Source organism: Osmerus mordax, chromosome 14 (genome assembly GCF_038355195.1).
Source record: "Osmerus mordax isolate fOsmMor3 chromosome 14, fOsmMor3.pri, whole genome shotgun sequence".
Lineage (NCBI taxonomy): Eukaryota > Metazoa > Chordata > Actinopteri > Osmeriformes > Osmeridae > Osmerus > Osmerus mordax.
The window spans coordinates 4,437,501-4,462,169 of record NC_090063.1 but is presented as its reverse complement, the minus strand read 5'-3'; the positions used below and the strand labels follow the sequence as shown (position 1 = coordinate 4,462,169).

At 45.1% G+C, this 24,669-nt stretch overlaps 1 protein-coding gene across 1 annotated transcript; it reads left to right on the top strand.

The window, feature by feature from the left end:
* The first annotated feature begins 4,412 nt into the window (after positions 1-4,412).
* On the top strand, positions 4,413-23,757 carry map1b (microtubule-associated protein 1B). The gene is made up of 7 exons (XM_067250025.1): positions 4,413-4,657; positions 7,060-7,161; positions 14,071-14,153; positions 15,180-15,320; positions 15,479-20,540; positions 20,650-20,888; positions 21,037-23,757. Exons 1-7 carry the CDS (start codon positions 4,471-4,473, stop codon positions 21,190-21,192), a joined length of 5,970 nt encoding a protein of 1,989 aa, XP_067106126.1. The 5' UTR covers positions 4,413-4,470; the 3' UTR covers positions 21,193-23,757.
* The last annotated feature ends 912 nt before the right edge of the window (positions 23,758-24,669 follow it).

Below are 24,669 nucleotides of genomic sequence, written 5' to 3'. Positions count from 1 at the left end.
GCGGGCAGACGGGTCTGACTTGGCTGCGAGAGAAACTGGGAGGGACGCAAAACGAAATAAGCAGTTCCGGGTGGCACAACTTGTTTTGTTATTACAAATTAAATTACATTAAGTTATTATTCAATTATTTTCTACATTCTATTTTAAGGTCAAAAATACAAGTTATATATTTGTTGCATGATTGTATATGGCATGTCTCTATTATGTGGCGTACATTCAATTAGCTATAGCCTACTAATGCACCACAAACCAAAATGTTAGCTGCAACAGTATGGGAATAACATACGGACCCACACATAAAATAGTCTACGGTCATTAATAAAACATACACTTCACACCCTGCTCCAATTCTACAATTCTTCCATGCTAGCTTGAAAAAAGTGTACTGTGAACAGCCCTTTGACAATAAACTTGTCTACATTGTACACATGCAGGAAAGGCTAAATAGAAAAAGAATTGAACCTGTCTCCGGAGCAAAGTGCCAAACTTGTCTACTTACCACAAGATGGCGCTAGCATCCTGATTATTGGTAAAGACTTTCCATCTTAACACATTTCTTTTGTCTATATAGCATCAAACTGATCTCAATATCATTTATCAACATCCATCCTCCAATCCAAACCTCGCAAAGTTAATTTGCAACTGTCATTGATTATTATAGTTAATTGTGTGTCATGAGAGAGTCATATAAGGTCATGTACAGTAGGATTATCATGCATGAGAAAGCAGTCACAAACTCAGGGGTTCAGCTCGACCACGTTAAATCAGAGCTGACAACTCCTGGGGTTCTGCCCAAAAAGCCATTACCCCCCTCCATCATCTCTCTCTCTCCCTTTCTCTCTCTTCCTCTGCTGGATATCACTTAAGCAAAGTGAGGGCTGTAGTGCTTTGTAGGTTGCATTGACTGCAAGGAAGCTTTCCAGCAGAGCCTCTGTTCTTCCTAAATATTGTAGGAAGGTTTCTCAGATATCATGCAGACACCAGACCAGCCAGTCAACAAGCCAGTCAGTCAACCACCAACCCAGCATACCCAGTCCACTAAAACTGTGTCCCCTCTATAGGCAAAGCCACAAGGCCAGCAGACAAAACAGTTGGTTCAGCAGGGGTAGCAACAGTTCTCTCACACACACACACACACACACACACACACACACACAGAGAGACATAGACACACAAAAGGGAACTACACACACTACACAGCTACCAGACTATTCACTGGAAGGGAAACTTGCCATGCCACTGAATTACTAGCTTTAGTTTGAGAAATCCCTAGATAGGTTGCAGCTTATCAACAAGAAAATATGCAACATAAATGACTGTCTGAGTGTAAAGGAGAGAGTGGGAGAGTAAGTTATGTACATACATACATTTTCAACATAAATCTACATCATTTCCGTTCTAGCAAACTGGCCAACAAGGCATTGCTGGGTGTCTGCATGACTCATGGTATGACTGACCCAGCTTGACAGTGTTGGTCTGACTGGATGTAGGTAGTGAAGGTCTCACAGGTGGAGGGACACATGTACCCATGTGACTTATTCACCCATGTAAGTCAGGTGATGCAGTTGACGGTTTAAAGAAACGTGTTTGTACATGTATTTCTTTCAAATAGCTGCTCTCTGTTGCCCTCAGTCACTGCTGTGAACTGCACAGTCCTGGAGCCAGCCTCCCCAGTGTCTACACCCACACACAGAAACTCTGACTCTACATAGATGGAACACACACACACACCCTCCACCCCCGATGCTTGGATGACACATCAGTGTTGTCAGCTCAGTGGGGCACAGACAGGCCCTGGGAATTGCCAGGGAGGTGCCAGGAAAGAGGGAGAGAGAGGGGGGTTAAAGAATTGAAGCTCCAGTACTGGTGCCTATGTCTACTCATCCAGCATGAGTCTAGATATCCTGATCCACTTTGAAACCCCAGCTGCCTGAACACGGTTCCCCCTTTACGGGATCATTTTGTAACACCTCAGTGATGTCTCCCTGACTACGGAACATTTACACTAGACTTTTAAAAAGAGAAACTGTTATATACATTGTGCAGAATCTTAGCGGATAAGTTCATTTGAACAGTAACTCAAGCGGTATTAGGGAGTTATTTGGGGATAATTGCCCCCCTCCTTGTTTGAAACACACATGCACACGCACACATACACACACGCACATTGCTGCCATGCCTCCTAAAGTAGGTCATACCACAAGCAATGATCCATTGTGCGGTGTGGCTCTTCTGGGAGAAAGAAGGCTGTTGGCATTCAGCACCATGGGAATATCCCCACAACTTACTCATTACAATCAAGTCATGCCATTACAATCGTTTATACAATAATTTGCAAACATTGTTGCAGCCACATTGGCCTCAAAGTAAATGAATATGGATGAGGGAAAGAGAGAGGAAAAGAATCACAACCCCCTAAAACCTAACAAAACCCTAGGAGCTAACCCAGAGCTAGTTCCCAAAAAGATTTGCAACAATGAACCAACAATGAATCTAATCTCAATAATATCGCTATGGATCCACGCAATCTGTATTGTGTTGTTGCACAATATTAGTTTCCTGTTTTAAGGAAGTGTCACTATGAAAAGTGGCTAATCTGTTTGACTGGCTGTCATATGAGCTCTTGAACTGATAGAAACACATGGGCTCCTTTCTCTCCACCACTCCAGAGACTGGTACACAATAGGACTTGCCTCTCTTCACACGTCCATCACCGACAACCATCATTCACAGCTGGGAGAGGGATCCAGACAGGAAAGACTATTACCCTAAAGCCTTCTCTCCCTGGCGCCATGGCAATGAAGACTTAATCTCCGACCCCATGCCAGGTCAGGACAGATGGCGACCTCCTCACTAAGAAACCATGGAAACGACCCGACTGATGTCAGATGTCATTCCAGCCCCATTACACACGGTCCTGTCAATCATAGATCCATATTTGAACATGAAAAAAAAACCTCAACATTTAACCACATTCTGAGATTGTTTTGTATACTGTATACTTCTACGGTGTATTGCAAAATATTATACAGTATGGACTAACTGTATCCCCAATCAGTATTTTACTTAAGTAAAACAACAAACAAAATATCTAGATGGATATTATTACTAATTTACACATGGAACATTTTCAGTCTGTTCAAATATTCCTTGGACATTGCTGACACTTCAGTAGTCCTGCTGAACATCCTGTCCTTTGCACTGTACCTCTGATAAATGTTTTTGTGTGACTGGGTTGGGTGCCAGGCTGAGGGTGAACCAAGGGTCTTTCCAAAGTAACTGGCCTGGAGGAGACAGAAACTGTTCCAAAGGAAGCCCCAAGCAATCCGAACTTCAGCATCCTCCATCTCCCCCAACGTGTTCATGATGACATGGTTCACGACGAGCAGCGATTCACTTCTAGACCAATTAAGTTGCACTGAACTTATTAGTGTCTGCCCACCCAGTCCCTTCTCCTCAACCTCCCCCAGTCTGTCATTCTGAGTGTGTGAGACTGACTGACAGTGACAGCTGTTGCATATTTAATGTCCTCATACTTTCCCAGCTGTGTTGTGATGAATCTTTGATGCGCTGTATCATCACAGACCTCCAGTGGCCTTGGCGACACATGATCAAGTCTCGCACATGGAGCACCCCATTCCTGGCTTTTATATGCTGGCTACTGTAGCATGTGGAATGTGAGTAACATGGCTTGAGGTCATAGCATAGCAAATATATTTAATATATAATTAATATGTAGATTGTGCTATACGGTATTGTCACCAGGAGACGACTGCTTGTTTGTTGAAACAATAATTTCCATTTTAAAACAGTGTCTCAAAAGGCAACATCTCTATCGTCTTTTTGTTCTGTGCTGTTATCTTCTTTCTTCTCAAGTCCCAGGCTACTTTTTATGTCCCCAATCTTTTGAGCCTTCTTTCGTGTGAAATCGCTTTGTTTTTATTCTGTTACGACTAAAGTGTTTCACGAGTCTCCTGTTCTCTGTGAAGTGTGCGTGGTTATCCCTGTATTAACACTTCAAAACATCATATAACCTGTGGAGGCGGACCGACGACGTGCAGCAATAGCCTATTATAAATCACTAAAACACACCAGAACACAAAATATATAATGTGCTCCGAACTAATTAACTTCCGCGAGTAGCCTAAATAAGGTTTTGTTTAGGCTTAAAAGACACAGTTTAATACGAGCTAAATTATAATTAATCTGCTGTTTTAAATGCATCAGTTTACTAACAGCTTTCCGAGTTTTCTATTCGCTGCGGATGACATCAGCTGTAAGAGCATGGTCCAAGGACCAATTCCTCGTGCGCCTTCGCCTCTTCCCCGTTTACCGACCATGACACAATGTCTGGGGGTATAAAAGGTGGGGCCACTCCTTTCGAGGCGTACTGTACGTCTGGTGACTACCACTGCGTTCAGTTGCAACAGGACAGGGGTGTGTGCTGTGCTGCTATAAGAGTGCGAGGGGATGTCGACGCTCGTGGAATCCGCAGATACTGAGAGTATGAAGAGCGCGAGTAGCCACATTATGGCATCCCCAACACCCTCGAGTCTTTCGCAACACTTTGTAGACAACAAATTTTACCTGCTTGTGGTAATCGGGGAAATCGTCTCGGAAGATCATTTGAAGTGTGCCATTGCGGAAATCGAAAAAGGTAAGACGATAGATGGGGATGTTTTGGTGTTGGACGTGGTTGTGCTGTCGTGTCAGTTGCAGCCTCACTACCTATGCAGGCCTTTTAAAGCAGATATTAGATGTATGTCTGTGTTGGTTTGAATCGTCTGGCTTTTAATTGATTTATTGTGTTACTTAAAATCAACTTTATAGGCTATAGACATCGCACGCTATGGCCCACCTGAGAACTCCATCGGCAAATGGACTTGTTTTAAATATTGACAAGTATTGGTTTATTTAAAAGAGTGGACATACTGTAAATGTTATTGCCTTTATGGACCCGCCCCTGCAAATCTGTGGAATATCTCAAATCAAACAGATGACATCCGTCCACACCTCAGTACCACCCTCCCAACTCATCAGGGTCCTCCTCTCCCTGCAATCCATGTAAGCTATTCTTTCGATGGAGGTTTTCTCCTTTTGTTAAGCAATCTACTACTTTTGACCTATCATCATTGCATTGGCAATGTTGTCATACACACGTGGTAGGATGTCATCTTATTGAACATAACTGGAGTGATTCAGCATGTTCGGCTAGCTTGTCTTAGCTACGTCAATAGCGCATAGGTTATTGCTTTTCGTGGGATGTGGACCCGTATCGAACTCAACGCGTTTCACCGTTGCAACATTTCTTCACATCCATACAATAAATTTAACACGAGCAACCCAACAATACTCTCCCAAAAAAGTATTGAATTGCCTTGTAAAGGCTTAACTCCCCCCCCCCCCCAAACTCGGGGGAATAGCTGCTGCTTACACAAAATGTTATCCAAATTCTGGTTGTCAGTTTCGCACATAGAGGAAATTAAAAATTGTGTCTTGTAAAATGTTGGAGAAAATTGCTTTGCCTATCCGACTATTAGCCCTGCAGCATCTTAAATCATCCGCCCAGCCCAGCGGGACCATCCCATTCCTGCATCCCGATTTCGTTCATCAGACACCGGCAAGTAGGCGTGGTCAGGTCCGCACTGCGGTCCCTACGGAAAGTCAAAGGGAAAGCTATTCAAACAAAAAGGGCGTTTCAGATGTCGCGTTGCGCGTGTCTCGTTTCACCATTGGCTGGATTTGTTATACAGGTGGGAATGACAAGCAGGAAAATGGCGAAAGGAATGCGTGTATGGGTTGACTTTCAGTTGCAACTTGCAAACAAAGGGAACCTGTAAACATATGCTGATTATGTAGATAGATGGAGGAGACAAGAAACGCCTCAAGTTTTCTCTACATCTTCAGACCTATAGTAGCAACAAACCCAGATGTGCAGAAGTCATACAGTCAGCATCTATGAGAAAGATCCTTTGTCTTAAATGGACAACATTTAGAGGTGGTCCAATATGAATCAAATGTACGTATTAACTAAAATTATATAGACACTGCTAATCGTGATCACTTTAGATCCATGCTCAGATGAGTGATACTCCTTTGTTGTCAGTAGGGTTAGATTGGTTAGAGACATATTGAACTGACCTGCAGAGCGGCCAGCCTTGCCCATGTAATATATTTTTCTGCCACACCCATTACTTCATCTCTGACCCTGGCCGGCTTCTCTTTTCTCTTGTAATAAACCTGATGCTCTACCACCTGGCCTCTTCTGGTTTCCTCTGAAAGCCAAGGCCAGCTTGCGATCCCACATGGAGATAGACTTTGGACCTTCTACACTGATACAAAACAATGCAAAGGCCTGTGCTGGCTGTACAAAGCCTCTCTTGTTATCAGGTTGATGCTAACTCTTAATGCATTTAAATATAGCATAATGTGTATACTATATATCTTCAGTTTGGATTTGTATTTTATCTCTCTTCCTCCTACTCCAGTTTGCTTTCATAATCATATTATCAGACTCAGATAACACTGCATCGTGGGGAAGGAAAGAGAGGCCGACAAAACAGAAAGCATAAGACAGGAAGATACAGAGGGGGAGAGTTAGAGAGGCACAGAGAGAAATGGAAAAAACAGAGAGAGAGAAAGAGACATAAGATGGATGACAAAATAATTCTGGTAACTGTGACTCAGACTGACAGACAGACAAACACACCGACAGCTGGACAGCATGACCGTCTCTTGGCAGAGAGCACTTTATAGATATTTCCTATTATAGATTTCCTCTCGAGCCAAATGGTAAGTGCTTTTTCCAGGCAAGCCCATTGAAATGAATGCGTTTTACCAATTGGAAATAGATGTTGGTGGTACTGAGACTTATGAGTTCCCAGACCTGTTGCAATGCAGCTTAGATTCTAAATCTATGGGGAATATTGACTGTCCACTGTGATTGTGCAGCTGCTGGTCGGCCTGTCCAATCAGGTGGCAGATGAAGTACCCCAAGCTCATCTTTCTTTCTTTGATCTTGCTCTGATCACCTCCATCTTGTTTTTGTGTGCTTTGCAGGAATCCGCTCTTGGGACACCAACCTCATCGACTGTAACTTGGACCAGGAGCTGAAGCTATTCGTTTCCAGACACTCAGCACGTTTCTCTGCTGATGTCCGAGGTAAGGTTACAGGACACAAACAGCCCACCCACCCAGAGCGGTTCCTGTGAGGGAGTTCTTGTCTTTGCATTCTTATAAACGACACGCCATCCTGTTTTTAATGGTCAACTATGCTCTTAACTTTCTCAACCAAAAATCAAACAATGGGTTTTACAGACCATGGGTAAATGTTATTTATAAAAATGACAGTTAAACGTTAACCAATCCACAATACTGACTCTGCTCTACCCTTAGAATACAGTTATAAACCAGCTGTCCTGTTTTAGTTCTCTACAAAGTCAGATCTGTGGGTTTTCCTCATTGGAACTGTACTTAGGTAATTCCCTGAAGGGTTCAGTGGTTGCTGTTATTTTGTAAGCTATGCCTGACTGTGCTGTGTCAGCGTGTACTGAAGCTGCAGATCTTCCTGTGTCCTTATAACAGGGACGGGAAATGTAGCAACAGTCCAGCGATGATGCCCACTTAATGAAGTAATGACAGTGTCCGGATGTGAGGCGTTGCCCTTGACCATTACCTCACAGGCTTCAGACTGGCCCCCACCCACGCTATGTCAGGATAAACCGTGCCTTCTGCTTGGGGGGTTTTGCTATAGTGCAGGCCACAAGTATGCAATGTTCATCACAGACAGATGGCTTCTGTCTATGATTGTCTGCCTGTCACTAGAGAGGTACCGTGACTTTGGGATGGAAATGACTGGAACACACAGGTCCTGGTGTCTCCTCCAGTGTTCATCTAAGGTACCTTTTCGAAGGGCTGTCTGTGCTGCTGACAGGAATATAAACGCAGCTGAGCCATTTAGAGACTATTAGTAATCTCAACCGTGTGTGTGACTTCATCATTGTTTGTCAGTCTGTGTCTGTGTGGTCTATGTGTCTGCCTTGATTTATCTGCACATCCACAATTATTTTGTAATTCATGCTGAGTTAGGAACAGTAAGGTCGCCTTGTGAAAAACGATGTCTTAATAGATCACTTGATTTGTTCCATAAACAGTACGTTGACATATAGACTGTGATTCTCCTCAGATCGAATGTCTACTGACATTGTTGTCCTCTGAGTATTCCTCAGAGTTAAACCTGGCCACAGCAGCGATGGGGAACCATTTAGCTTTTACCTGATTTACTCCCAAACGTTTGGAATTGAAACTGATGGTGGTACACTCTCGACTGAATAACCTGAATGCCACTCTTGCTCATATTGGTACACTCTCGACTGAGTACTCCCCGACACCAACTGTGTACCTTCCCTATGTACCCCTCCTTGTTTTTCCCTCTCTGCCCTTCGCCTCCTCCCTCCTCCCTTCCCTGGCTTGTGGTTGCCTTGCAACGCAGCCCAGATGCAGAGGAGTGCCCTGGGTTATTAGCATGCTCATACCCCCTGGTGGCTTTTGAGGACAGAGGAGGGGGGGGGAGGGGAGGGAGGGAGGGAGGGAGGGAGGGAGAGGACCGAAGGGAGGAGAGGAGGCTGTGTCTAAAGAAGAGGGTGTTATATGGCTGAAATGACTGGCAAAAAAAAAACTGAAAGTGAGAGTCAGCGCTACATAAGATGCTCATCTATTATTTCACCTTCTTTCTCTCCCCTTCCCTCACCCTTGTCACTCTCTTTCTATCTATGTAAGCTCAAAATGAAAAACTGTGTAGTAAGTATAATTCAATTTGACTTGAATTGACTGCATACCATGTTGATCAAGGACCAACCAAAAGTCTATGAGATCAAGTTCTTTTCACCTCAGTCTGTATGACTTTACAGTAGGTGTTTGTATCTAGCCTTTCATCTTTATGGTTTAACGACACTTATACTGTATTCTGCATGTTGTTATGTTCCTGAAATGCAATATACTGATTCGAATGTGAGCTCCAGGCAGTGACTGGTCTACACACTTGTGTGTGTGTGTGTGTGTGTGGGTTTAGTAGTATATGACGCCAGGAGGGTGGAGACAGGGAGCTGATAGGAAGGCAGACATGCTGTTGGTCTCTAGTCGTGGGGCGTGCCCTCCTTCCCTCCCCCGCTGTCTCTTTCTTTATTTCTCTCTCATCGCCTTCCTCTGTTTTCCTCTATCTGTAAATCTATGTTGCTCTCTGGTTCTCTCTTTCCATTCATCCATCCTTCTCTCTCTCTTTCCTCCCCCCCCACCTCTCTCTCTTCCTCTCTCTCTCTCTGAGTACATTCTGGCCCTCTTTGACCTGTCTGTCTGTTATACAGGGGCTTTCCCCATTAGCAAAATAATCATAAATGCTTTCACGACATACAATTAACTGGAGATATCTATGGGCCATTTGTACATTGGATCCAATATACAGTTTCCCCTTAAGTAAATTCAGTAATTCTTTTGTTATCCATACATTATGTTAAAGTTAGCTTTGGGTTCTAAATAGGTATTATCACCAGCTTTTAACAGGTAATGTTCCTGTCAACCCTAATTCTGAAAGTTGTTTGAAAACATACGGCCTCAGTCTGTTTTTACTGTAAAAACCAACTCCCTAGAGAGACGTTCCTGCTTTACTACAGGAAATCAAAGCCACCAGTTGGTGTTGCCTTTAACACACAGATCAGCCTTTTCTGAGCAGAGGGGAGTCGAGGGAGAGAGGGATGGAGGGACGGAATGAGAGATGGAGAGCGCAATTGCCCGTCTGCTTGATAGATGATATGCTATTCATCACGTTGCGCCAGGCTTCCTCTGTGGGCACTGGGAATCACAGAGCAGTTAAAGAGGTGGGTGGGGGGTGGTGAAAAAGAGAGGAGTGAGGGATGGATGGATGGATGGATGGAGAGACAGCTGGAAGAGCCAGGGAGCAGTAGTGGATGCAGGGACGGACAAAGGAAGAGATGAGAGAGGGAGGGAGGGAGACCCTCTGTGCCACCCAGGGAGTTAGCAGATGGCTATAGGATACTGTACATACAGGATGGATTTCCCCCAGCTCTGTCTTTGGTGCAGACGGCAGAGGTGGTTAAAGAGCAGCTGGAGAATCCAAGTCATCTCTCCCTCAACAACCAATCCACTCAGTCTTCTTCCCTTCCTGTCTTTAGAGGGAGAGCACAGCAGATTGCGATCAATAGCAATTAAAACCCAGGGATTGGATTATCATGGATGGGCGGGGGGGGGGGGGGGGGGGTATTTTTGTGAGAGCCAGGCCGGTCGCCAAACAGTTGAGATGATTTTCTGTAGATGTCGAGATAATCTAATGAAGAAACGTGTGATTTATTGCCGGCTGGGTCTTATTGACATGCAATAACGTAGGATGACTATGTTGATTTAGAGATGAGTCATTGAGATGTTCTAGTGAGTGACTTAATCTCATTCACTGGTGGTGCCAAGCAGCACCAGGAAACCCATCAGGGCTGACTGAATGAGCAGCTGTCTGTACTGTAAATGACCTATGCTTCATCACTAGTCAAGGAGTGTGTGTTTGAGTGAATGTTTTGGTTGGTGGGGGGTGTGCGTGTCATAGAGAGAACGATAGTGTGTGTGTGTGTTTGAGTGAGCATTTGTGTTTGTGTGTGTGTCAGAGAGAGAGAGAGAGAAGCACATATATTTTAGGGAATGTTAGTGTTGGTGCGTGATCATGCGTCAGACAAAGACAGTGAGTGTGTGTGGTTGAGTGAATGTTGGTGCGTGTGCTATAGTCGGTGAGGGAGAGATTTTGTGTATGGGTGTGTGTGCATCAGAGAGGGGAGACAAGGTGACTTTGGTGACATTGTAAATGTTGCCCAGGGACAGCTCACAGGATGTGAACGTCCAGGGGAGGGAGAGCCACAGAACAAGAACACGGAACGAGGGAATGACAAGATGACAAGATGACAGGAAGCCAAGAGACAGATGCAGTGAAAAGGAGAATGGAAGGATCGCAAACTGAGAGCTGAATTAACACACATTCAGGTTTCTTTTTAACAACAGGGTCTGGGTTTCCTGTCTCTGGTTTGATCTCTTTTCAGTCGTTAATAAAATGGAGGTCTCTCACTGGTTTAGTAGTCGTGGAAAAACCCAACTCCAAAAAAGAAAAATGATGGTCGCTTTCTGCTCAATCATTTACATTTAGTAGACGCTCTTATCCAGAGCGACTTACAGTAAGTACAGGGACATTCCCCCTGAGGCAAGTAGGGTGAAGTGCCTTGCCCAAGGACACAACATCATTTGACACAGCCGGGAATCGAACCCACAACCTTCCGATTACTAGCCCGATTCCCTAACCACACAGCCACCTGACTCCCTACAATCAGAAGGATAATAAGCAGCCATGCATGCCACATTATGGGTAGAGGGAGGTGTGCTGTGCTTAAGGTCCTTCTACCCACCAAGGTAATTGTCGAAAGGTCAGCCAAGCTCCAGTGCACACACGCGCGCACATACACACACCCCACCACACACACACACACTCTCTCCCTCTCAGATACATCCATGCATGCCCTCACACGCGCAGACACTCATGCACACATGCATGCACACACACCCGACACCCCCTTTGTCGTTCCTTCCGTCAGTCTCGGAGGAACGGCTGTCTGCCACCACTGCATTAGGGCTACATCCGTGATTTGGGTTCACAATCATCATAGGCTGTGCTTAGGAGGGTGTGCCACTGGTGCTGGATATACACAGTTTTGCAGGAAACTTTCCTGGGACTGCGTTATACTTGTGGATGCCGGCATGGTGACAAACAGAGGTCTCTCTGTCCTATAAAGATAAGTAAAGTAGGCCAGTAACAAGAGAGGGTGATCTACATAGAGAGCAACATCCACCTTCCCTCCCTGAGTGTGTTCTTCTCCTAGCCAGACGGTAGGAACAGGTGGAGGAACGCGCTGTGAGTACTTTATCTATGACCGTATATTACAGAGGCGGTTAAAGCTGCTTCCGTCAGTCTCTTTCTCACAAAGACCCATAGTTATGTTGCTGACTGCCAGGTCTGCAGATCGATCCTCCTGCACAGAGAAAGGCTCTCCCCAGGGGGTGTTCTCAGCCATATATCTGATGATATGCTCTTACGCAAGGCTTTCATCAGTACCGACTGCCCCATGGAAAAATTGGTTTGGGAGTTGGAACTGAACCTCGGCTGAACCTCATGGTGTGTTCCTCCCCCTCTATGGTGCCCCCCCCCAAACTCTCCTTCATCCTCGGTCTGTTGTTCAGAACGTTGTGTCATAAACTTGAGTTAAAGGCCTGAATGCCACATCTGGGAGTTTAGGGAGAACATTCTAGTTACACAACTTACCTGCTAGTAAAACATATTGTTTTATTTACAATTACCAGTTGAAATACAATAGTGAGTGGATGGATGGTTGGGTGGGTCGATGGATCATTCCAGCAAAGTGCTCATCCTCAGTGAGGAGACAGCAGGGTTAATGACTACAGGGATTTGTGCCACAAATCTGCAGTATGAAATATGTATGGAGGAATCAGCCCTACAGCCAGATAGCTACTGCAGTACCACGTCTCCAGTGACCAGACACGCTCTCTTCCCCTTTTCCCCCTTTCACACCCTCATTTTTCTCTCTCTTTTCATCTTTCTCTTTTCTGTCGTTCCGTCTGCACGTCTACCTCTCTCCTCCACCTCTCCGTTTATCTGTGAAAATCGCACAACCCCAAACTCTCTCAGTGCCCTTTTATACTCTTAGTTGACTGTGCTTTTCAATGCTGTGCTTGTTAGTGATGGGGGTGCTGTTTTCAATGCTGTGCTTGTTAATGATGGGTGCTGTCAATACAGTGTTTGTTCTTTTACTTTTTCTGTTAATACTGTCACATGATATCACATGATCATCATACAACATGGTGTTTCATTCCAAAAGGCTGCATCTGCTGCTATAAAAAAAAAAAAATACAAAATAAAAGATTTACAATTTATCAGGCAAAAATACCAAACGTCTGTTTTTCTAGCATATCCATATTGCTACAATAATACTATTACTGGCACAAGCTGTACAATACTTTTGACCATTTTCTCTCCTTTTGTTTACTATGAGGGGGGTGCTAATCGACGGTCTGCGGGTGAATAATGATGCTGTAGTTAGCCTCCCTGTGTGGGGCCACCACCTGGACCCTCTCATCCACACTGGAGAGCTCAACCACACACACACACACACACACACACTCACCTATGTTTGCATACCCCGACACACACATTCTACACAGTCTTTATTGTTTTTGATCAATATCTCCTTTTGTTAAGTCACAGTTAGCATCTGAATGCACCGTACACTGGGACTAAATCTGATTATACCTGTGCAATTGGTACTTTAGCAACTGAACTGAATAATAGGACCAATTTGACTTAGAGTTGTAAAATGTATCGGACCCCCATGTTTCAGATACACTACTCGCTTCAGCCCTTGTGAGTTTTGTAGTGGAGTTATATTGTTGATGGATCGCCATAACACCATATATCATCTTCTAGATCTCTGTATGTCCAGAAAATATGGCTTTGAAGCTGTTTCACTATTGTTATGGTTTGCTTGACCCAATGTTAGTTTCCTCAAGGATCACAATGACACTTGCTTAGAGACTTGTTGCTCTTGTGGTTAGTGGTAACTGATAAAAATGTTGTACTCGCTGTGATATATATTTTTTATTATTGTTGCTTGTTTTTCTACAGGTACACTTGCACTTATAGCGGTTCATGTTGTTTAATTGTAACTTGTTTAACTACATGCTCTTATGGTTCTTCCCTTTGGCACTTATTTTGGTTGTTCACAATATGTTCTTCATGTTTTGGCTACTCGCAATGTTTTTGTGGCTATCTTGTTGTTATTATCAGTGACGTATGCACTTTGTAAAGCTCTCTCTTGGAAGTCGCTTTGGATAAAAGCGTCTGCTAAATGAATAAATGTAAATGTTATGAAGGACTTTTTTGTAGTCTATTTTGATTATTGTCAAAAAAGCCAATGATTTGATTTTTTTTCCGTTTTATGTGTGGGGTTTCAGGACAAAGAATTCTTCACCACAAAAGCAATGTCCTGGAGACAGTTGTGCTTATAAACCCTTCTGATGAAGCCGTCTGCACCGAGGTAAGAGAACTAGGGAGACCTACAAACAGCTACTCTTATCACTGTTACGCACTCCTATTACCATTCCTTTCTATTGCTGAGTCCCCTCCCCCCCACACACACAAACATAGACACCAACGAACCATTAGAAGTCTTGACGGACACTTTAATTCTCACACATTTCACGGCTCAACCAACTGCATCTTGAAAGCACTGTTCAACACCCTTAATTGGTCAATTATCCTGCCAGGTTATGCAAAATAGCCTTTGTTCTCTCTCTCTCTCTCTCTATCTCTCTCGTGTGTATTAGAACATACAGAGTCATAGCAATAAGATGCTCTACTGAGGAGCCCTCTGCCCTAGTTACAGCCAGAGGTCTAACAACAAAAGACAACTTACACAAACCTCTGTTTCTTGTACCTTTTTAACATTAGAATACAGCTTTTAAAAGCATTCTGTAAAAATCAATATCTGACATGCAGAGAGCAAGAGAGGACGGGTGCCAGTCAGAAAAGGGGCACCACTCTCCTTTTCACTTTTTGCCACGCCACACCCATCCCCCGCAGTTGAGCAGTGTCTGCATCAAACTGTGTCTGCATCAAACTGTGCATTAATAACGTCTCAGTACCGCAGGTTTGACCCTGGCCAGGGGCCCGGAAAACAGTCTATTCTGCTGAAGTGGAGAAAGCACTTTTGCTTTGAACACGAGAGACAAAGAGCCAGAGAAAGAGAGATTGGTAGAGAAATAGAGAGAGGGTGGGGTGAGGTAGGGTGGGGAGGGGTGGGGGTGGGGGGGGTGGAAGGGGGGGGGGGGAGGTGCAGCTAATTATCTAATGGTTTCGCCTGAAGTGAATTTGGTGACATTTCTATTCGGCAACAGCACTGAAAGCTAATTGGTCAGTGGCATACTGCCCTATAGACAGTGTTCATCAAGTCTGCTTTGTTAGATAGCTATAATTTAATAATGTGATATGAGTTCATATCTGTCTCATTTGAAATGAGTGTATTGGATGAATACCATCATATATCTCTTTGTGTCATGCATAGGCTCGTCTCATGATCTCAGACACAGCCCGACAGAAACTACTGGTCCTCTCAGGGCAATGCTTCGAAAACACAGGGGAGCTCATTCTACAGTCTGGCTCATTCTCTTTCTTTAACTTCATAGACATATTTACTGACCAAGAGGTGAGTTGATTAGTCTTTGTGAGTCTTTTTGTTTCACAGCTTAATACACAATACATATCGAAAACAAATAATTATACAGTCTACAATATGAAGTATATTCAAGTTATCTCTCTCTCTTTTCCTCTTTCTCTCTCTTGCTCGCTCTCTCTCTTATCTAGCTTGGGGAATTACTCAGCACCATACATCCAGCCAACAAAGCAAGTCTGACTGTGTACTGCCCCGAGCAAGGCGACTGGAAAAACTCAAACTTGGACAAACACAACTTACAAGACTTCATCAACATTAAATTGAATTCCCCTCTGATCCTCCCTGAGATGGAGGGTCTATCTGAGTTCACAGAGTACCTGTCTGAGTCTGTGGACATCCCTTCTCCTTTCGACATGCTGGAGCCGCCCACCTCCGGGGGGTTCCTCAAGCTCTCCAAGCCCTGCTGCTACATCTTCCCCGGAGGCCGAGGTGACTCTGCACTTTTTGCTGTAAACGGCTTCAACATGCTGATCAACGGGGGCTCGGACAGGAAGGCCTGCTTTTGGAAGCTAGTGAGACACTTGGACAGGGTTGACTCCATCCTCCTGACCCACATTGGAGACGACAACCTGCCAGGCATCAATAGCATGCTGCTTAGAAAGGTGGCCGAACTGGAGGAGGAGCAGTCACAGGGGTCCTCTGCCACCGGTGACTGGGTCAAGAACATGATCTCTCCAGACATCGGTGTTATGTTCCTCAACATTCCGGAGAACCTTGGGAACCCGGAGCCCGACTTCAGGGTGCGGAAGAACGTGGAAGAGGCGGCTTTCACCCTGCAGTACGTCCACAAGCTGTCACTAAGGACTGAGTCTCTGCAGAGACCTGTGGGAAACACCATTGAACCAATTATACTGTTTCAGAAGATGGGTGTGGGCAAGTTGGAGATGTATGTGCTGAACCCATCCAAGAACAGCAAAGAGATGCAGAACTTTATGAAAAACTGGACGGGCAGTGAGAAAGACAAGGCGTCCATCTTGCTACCAAATGGAAAGGAATCCGAGCTCCCTGTGTCCTATTTGACTTCCATCTCTTCATTGATTGTATGGCATCCATCTAACCCCTCAGAAAAGATTGTTCGCGTTTTGTTTCCAGGTAATGCAACTCAGTATAACATCCTCGAAGGTTTAGAGAAACTGAAACACTTAGATTTCTTGAAGCAGCCGGTTGTCACCCAGAAGGAGCTAACCTCCAATATGGCTCCATCGCTAAAGCAAGCAAAGTTAAAACACAAAACAGACAGCAAGGAGAGTCTGCAGTCAAGCTCACGACCGTCACCAAGCAGAAGCCTCCGGAAGGAGTCTAAGGAGGAGGCTACTGGGAAGGTGAAAACAGATGCAGAGTCATCCCAGGAGAAAACACAGAAGGTAGAGAAGAAAGAGACACCTTTGGTGAAAAAGGAGAAAGCAAAGGTTCCGGAAAAAGAGGCAAAAGCTAAAATAGAGCAAGCACCTCAAAATGAAACTCCTGAGAAAAAGAAGGCTGAAATGAAGCCCAAAGTTGCAAAGGAGAAGATTGTTAAGCGGGAGCCGAAGAAATTGGTGGAAAAGAAAATTGTTGACAAAGAAGCAAATAAAGAAGTGGTGAAGAAAGATGAGAAGTCAGCACCCAAAAAAGAAGAAAAGTCTAAAAGGGAAGAGAAGGTAAAGAAAGAGGATGTGAAAAAGGACATAAAACGAGACTTCAGGAGAGATTCCCCCATGAAGGAGAGGAAAGAGTTGAAGCAGGAGCAAAAGAAAGAAGACCTCAAGAAAGACACAAAGAAGCCTTCAAAGGATGCAAAGAAAACGCCATCTGCTCTGGGTGAAGGAAAGAAACTGGTGCCAAAAGCCAAACCTATGAAAAAAGAAGACGCCTTAAAGAAAGACATTGGCAGCCCATCCAAATCCAAAGACAAGGCAAAGTTAAAAGTTCCTAAGAAGGACACCAAGTCAGTGGATGCCAAGTCTGTCACAGGAACTGCGGCTGTGGCTGTGGCTATGGCTGCTGCCCCTTGCGCTACACAGGCTTTGGAGATCGAGCGATCCCTCATGTCGTCTCCAGAGGACCTTACCAAGGACTTTGAGGAGCTCAAAGCAGAGGATATAGTCGAAGATGACGCCACGATGCCCCACGCTAAGCAGGAAGAAGAAGAGGAAGGGGTGCTGATCCAGCGCGAGGAGGTCCCGTTGTTCAAGGAGTCTCCGGAGGCAGCTGAGTCCGTGGACGAAGGGATCACCACCACAGAGGCGGAGGGCGAGAGTGGGGAGACTCCGGAGGAGCAGGAGCACAAGGGAAAGATCAACGGCAGTGGGAGTGAGAAGTTTGAAGACGAGGGTACAGGATTGGAGGAGGCATCCGAGACCGGGGACTATGAGGAGAAGGGAGAGGTGGAGGAAGTTGACGAGCCCCGGGGGAGAGAGACGGTTGCCAAAGAGAGAGCCGGACCTGGGTACGAGGAAACAGAGTCCGAGGACGAGGGAGCAGAAGTCAAACAGTATGATACCGATCTTAACAGGAACGAAAAGCAGATAGAGATGGAGGGTTTATTTGTGACCACCACCACCCCCCAGATGAAATCTGATCTAGTGTCCCCTGCCGCATCCATCCATGACGAGACGCTCCCTGCTGAGTGCGAGATGCCCTCTGATGACGAGAACAGAGAGGAACCACCAGAGGAATACACCACGTCCGGTCACACTCTGTCAACAATCGAGATTTCCAGTGTGCCAACCCCCATGGATGAGATGTCCACACCCAGGGACATCATGAGTGACGAGACCACCAACGACGAGACCGATTCCCCTTCCCAGGACTTTGTCAGGTTCGGAGGCTGCATGTCAGTGGACTTAGACAGGAAGAGGCTCTCCCCTCTCCAGGATGGTGATGAGTCCAACAGCTCAAAGAGTGGCCTCACTGAAGGTCGGGACTACCATGCTTCTGCTTCCACGATATCTCCTCCATCCTCCCTGGAAGAGGACAAGTCTTGTAAGGAGTTTCCTCGTGAAGAGAGAGATGGAGGGTCCCTGTCAGACATACACGGCATTGACTCAACCAGACTCGGCTCTGTGTCTGCCACTTCGCCTCTCATTCGCTCTCCCTCAGGGGATCACAATGGGCTGTTTGACTCCACCCCATCAAGGTTTGCTGCACCAATTGAACTGTGCACCACCCTCACAGGAGCCTCAACGGGTGTGGCAGAGTCTTCCAACAGTCCAGATGACAAGACCCTGGAAGGAAACACCTCACCTCAGTCCTCTGGCCATACACCTTATTATCAGTCCCCTGTGGATGAGAAAGCTGGCGCCATACCTCCTGAATCCAGGACCAACGCCCCTCAGGGGCCCATTATTGTGGAAGTAACCAGTGATAAGGAGGACTCCCCTTGCAGAATCAGCCACATGGATGAGCCAGTGCCAGACCACTCCTCTACCATAGAGAGGGTTCTGTCTCCAGAGAAAAGCCCGCCGCCTACAGGGGCTGACTCTCCAACCAAGTCTGGGAAGTCACATTTCAACTTGGATCATGTGTCAATCAACTCAGGTCTTGTGGAGAAAAAGAATAATGTAGTTAGCGATAGTAGTTCAGCAGCTTACTCAAGGCAAGAATCAGACACCAACCCCTTTGCAGGTTTCAAAGAAGAGAGTAAGATGTCTATATCGGAAGGGACCACATCAGATAAATCAGGCACGCCTGTCGATGAGGCTGTGGCCGAGGACACGTTCTCCCACTTAGCTTCTGCTTCCACAGCCTCCCTGGCCACCAGCTCCCTCCCAGAACCCGCCACCGACTCCCGCTCCCTCCATGCTGAGGTGGGGTCCCCTCACTCCACTGAGGTAGACGACTCGCTGTCTGTGTCCGTGGTTCAGACCCCCACCACTTTCCAAGACACTGAGGGATCCCCCACCAAAGAGGACAGCCCCAGACCTATGTCCATCTCTCCAGACATCTCACCAAAGACAGCCAAGACCCAGGAGCCCAAGTCCCCTGAGCAGTCCACCATTTCAGTTGAATTTTGCCAGGACTCCCCAGACCATTCACTGGCTCTGGACTTCAGTAAACAATCACCAGAGCATGTGTCCTCGTCTGGACCAGGCAGCCTGAGGGCAACGGAGAATGGGCCAACTGAGGTAGACTACAGTCCCTCAGAGGGCTCCGATCTAAGGCAAGCTGAGCGGTGCCATTCCGCAGTTGAGAAACCCATGCTCTTCAGAGACACAGACTCCACCCGTGCTCTCTCCGCCTCCCCCTCTGATGCCTCCCAATCTACACCCTCTGTCACCACACCCTGCCAGATGAAGGAAATGGACAAGTCCCCTTCAACTCCAAAAGCAGCTTCGCCTTCTTCCTACACCCACTTCTCGCAGAAAGCAGCCGAAGCCGAGACAAATCCTTTCAAATGTGGCGAGTCCAAATCTCCCATGAGCCCCAAAATTCCCTCCCCATCGTACCTTCCCCTCTCCTCCAATCTGTCGGACTATCAGAAATGTGCTGGAGGCTCCAAGGGCTCGGACTCCTCCAAGAACAGCCCGTCCTCTCAGTCCAGGACGGATGTGGATCTGTGTCTGGTTACCTCCTGTGAGTACCGCCACCCGAAGACAGAGTTGTCCCCGTCCTTCATCAACCCTAGCCCTCTGGAGTACTTCATGAATGAGGAGGAAAAAGAGAAGGAAGACGCCCTGGCCAAGGCAGGTGGAGGACCACCTCCCCCTGGGGGGAAACTCTGTGCCAAGCAGTGTGAGGAGACCCCCCCCACCTCCATAAGTGAGTCTGCTCCATCTCAAACTGACTCAGACGTACCTCCAGGTACCGAGGAATGCCCCTCCATCACGGCAGACGCTAACATCGACTCTGAGGATGACTCCGAGACCCTCCCCACGGACAGGACCCTAACCTACAGACACCCGGACCCTCATCCGGCAGCAGCCAAGGACTCAGCTCCATCCCCGGCCCGCCCAGATGTCTGCATGGTTGACCCTGAGGCTGCAGCGGCTCCTGAGAACAACCAGAGCCAGGATCTAAAGATGGAGGGAAAGGAGACACCCAAAAAGAAGAAGCTGACTAAGACAAAGTCCTCCTCACCGGCCAGGAAGAGTGGCCTCTCCAAGGTCAAGGATATGAAAACAGCGTCTCCTAAGAAGGGCACAGGCGAGGGCAAAGACGCCAAAAATGCAACTAATACCTCTGCGTCCAGGGGTGTAAAAAGTGCCACATCTGGTAAGCCCTTTTTCCTCTGTAAATATTCATTTCATTGTCTGTTTACATAAATAAATGTTTTTGAAACACTGTAGCAGTGTCTAATCACAGCGCATATCTGTGTCTTAAGGGTTAGGCAGTGGCAAGGCCACAAGTGTGCCATCCGTCCCGAACTGCCCACCCATGTACATGGATCTGGTGTACATACCTAACCACTGCAATGCAAAGAATGTCGATGCCGAGTTCTTCAAGCGCGTCCGCTCATCGTACTATGTGGTCAGTGGCAATGACCAGGCGACCCAGGAGCCTAGCAAGGCAGTTCTGAACTCTCTCCTGGAGGGGAAGGCCCAGTGGGGGAACAACATGCAGGTACTGGCACTAAACTCCTGAATGTTTCTTCTTCAGAATCGCACCTTTTTGTCAAAGTTATAAACAGGGATATATACAAAGAAACGTTATAATAATAATAATAATAATAAGTATTTATGTCAAAAACCCACCTCTGTTTGTGTGTCAGGTGACCTTGATCCCGACCCATGACTCGGAGGTGATGAGAGAGTGGTACCAGGACACCCACGACCAGCAGCAGGACCTCAACATCATGGTCCTGGCCTCCAGTAGCACGGTGGTCATGCAGGATGAGTCTTTCCCTGCCTGCAAGATTGAGCTGTAAGCCCATACTCTCCTGGTCAGGACATTTCAACGCCAATACATTTGCAGACAGTGGACCATGCTTTTAATTGGACAGGGGTTGGAACAGGAACATATGTATATGGGGTTGGTACAAAAAAAGTGTAATTTCCGTAAAGGCTTTTTAGCCTTTTCAGAAGTGGTTCAATGATATGGATAAACAAAACTATAAAGGCTAATATTATTTAATGTAGACTTAAAAGCTCAGTCTATATGATCTTTGTGGGTTCTTGAAAAAAGTTCTATATTATAAATTGTCCTATAGCCTCAAAGTATAATGTGACTGGACAAGGCATCATAGTCCCTTGATTAAATAGTGCTTATTGCGTAAATGCATTTTCTCAAAAGATTCATCTAGCACTAACCTCCTTTATCTGTTCCGTTCCTTTTAAACAGTAAATATAAAATATAAAAACATTCCCGATCCAGTCTGGGACTGATCCAGTAGATGTGATGTTTCTGCTATGGTACTGTCTACCTTGGCTATCTTTGAATATGTGAACACAGCATGCAAATACCGTTAATATTGGAGCTAACAAATACAAGTTGTTAAGCAACACCTCAGGCCACTGAAAATATAATGTCCATTCCCATGAAAATATCTCACCTATATGATGGATTAGACATAGATGAAAACACCAAAGGATAGATAACACTCAATCTGTAACTGCCTTAGAGAGAAAAGAAATGAATGTAAAAGAAGATTGATGCACTTAAACAGATGACAAATAGCAAGTAGGTACTGTAGGTAATTAGATAAGAAAATGACACACTTTAAAGTTCATCCCATACTGAGGTGTGGCTTCTAGATGTCAAACGAGTGGAAATATTTTCTTCCTTGTGATTAGGCTGCATGCAAGGAATCTAGGACTATTCTTCTCAACATGTGTCTGTAACTCAGATATGGTGTTGGGGTACAACTGTCAAGCTCATCTGGTTCCCTTTTTTCTGTTTTCACGTTTTGCACAGAGGGAGATATAGGCTGTCTGTCTGGATTGATCATTATCGTTGATATTTATTTAACTTATTTATTATTGATTATGAAGCTTCTATAGCCTGTGTCCCTAGAAGGAATATTCCTTGTGGTGTGTTTAATGCAATGTCAAACCTGCATTAGAATAACATGGGTTTTGCAACGTGTGTAATTTTTTTGTTGCCCAAAATTTACTATTATTTATGTCCAACTTTTACAGCATTGTTAAACCTGAATGATGTCCATGTCATTTAAGTTTTGTTGTTTAACTTATTGATTGATATTGATGCTAAAGCATATAATAGCTGGAAACCAGAGTGGTCAATCACCCCAGTTGTATTCTGTGAATTCAGAAGTCGAGCCGCGAAGACTGCTTGAATGTGCCACATATGTTCAAGCTTGTGAAGCGAGATACTTTCTTAAAAGTTTCTGTTTTTCTAAAATACTGTACTATAATTATAAATAGCTTTGTGGCAGAGTGAATGGTTGAAAATGATTGTGCATGAGTCATGAAATACATGAAGCTCTTCATTGTTTTTATTAAATTACGGGGTTATCTTTCTCTCAACTGCCAATAAGAACTGCAATGCAAGGCTTGGCTTATAAATGAAAAAATGGGAATGGGAAATCTATCTCAAGCTTTGTTTTAGTCTTTGGATTTGGGCAGGCTGTACCTTTTAGACCAAACAACATTGGTCTCTGACATGAACCTTGAAAGAAGAGAGACTGTTGTCTGTAAGAACTTGCTTACAATGGTGTAAAAGACACACTAAGATACACTACAAAACAGCTTTCTTGACACAGATCATACTTAGTCCTGGACCAAGAAGCCTTTTAAATGGAGAATCTCCTTTGAGATGTTTTTTAGTCTTGCACTATGGCTTAATCTGTGCCTGGTAAATAGGTCCTATGAAGCCCATATAGACAACCTACTACTGAAACATGACTAAAACAATTCAAAACACCAACAAATGACTAAAACCAACCACAACCGTGACAGACCATTCATGGAGACATGACTTAAAACAGTTGCTGTTTATGTTCAATATAATTGAGTGAGTCTGACAGGCAAGGCATTTAGTATCAGACCACACCGTAGTCCAGTAGACCTGTTCCATTCTGCAAGTGTAACCGTAATCGCAAGCATGACCATCCTGCACTTTAAAAACACAAACTTCAAAGACTTAACCACAAACACATTATCTCCTCTACTTCCTCTGTACCACATCTCAATGTTCTTTTCTATCACTTCTCTCTCTGTCTTTTCTCTCTCTCTCTCTCTCTCTCTCTCTCTCTCTCTCTCTCTCTCTCTCTCTCTCTGTTTTTTGGGTGATTGTTAGAAATGTATGTAAGCAGCTGTGTGGTTTATCTGTCTTGTGATTGTACATCCTCCTCCTCCTCCCTTTTCCGGACTCATATCTAGCATAGCAATTAGTTTAAGTGAAAGTATTACTATTAGTGCTTTTCTGACGTTTGTGTGCAATATTTCCTCTGCCCCCATATGGGACATTTGATGTAAAGGGAACCACTATTAAAAAGGACACCTTTAAAAAAAAGGAGCCACAATAAAGACCGTTGTGGAAAATAACTGATTTGTGTCTCTGACTTTGTGATTGACTGCAAACTCATCATTTACTGTGTAAACATGAATTGTTCTTTGAAGTGTTTTTCTGTGCATTTAAAATAACAGTGTTATTACTTAAAACAACGGTAGTTCAGGTTTTTCATCAACATTCCCAGGGGGTTGTATAGTTTTAGCTGGTGTCAATTACAAAGTCCAGTTGTAACTAACTGGCAAGTTTGGCTGCATACAATTGATAAGAGTTTGATATTTTTTGCAAGATGACTTACTTCCTGATTTGACATCCTTTACATCAAATTGAAGCCAACCCTGGAGCCATAATGCTGATTCTAAGGCTGTATGTGAGGCTGGCTGTTCTAATATCTGTCTTTGTAGCTTGCAGGTTGGTCGTTGTCTGTCTAGGTTAGGTTTACAGACTGATTCCATGTCTGTCTGGGTTAGGGTTGTTATTAGACTGTAAAAGACAACAGTGCTCCAGGAAGAGAGAAGTTTCTCTCAGCCTCCAGAGTGACTTGTGGCCCTGAAAGCCAAACAGGCCAGAAAAAAAGATTTATTGGCCCAGAGAGATAGAGAGACAGAGAGGGAGAGACAGAGAGAGAGAGAGAGAGAGAGAGAGAGAGAGAGAGCTTGAGGCTGGGGGGAGGCTGTGGTTGGGAGAGAAGCCGAGGTTGGGGGGAGATTGGCTGAGGCAGTGAGAGAGGCTGAGGCTGGAGGGAGCGATGCTCACTGAGACAGTTCCCTGTACACACCATGTCACCACAGGAAAATGAAATGGGGTGCAAGTCAAAGTCATCATATTATGTAATAGCCTAGGTGGCAGCGTTCAGAGGTGGATAGTTCATACAGTTTATTTATTCGTTATTTGGTTAATTATATAGATGATCTGCAGGGTGAAAATATGTATT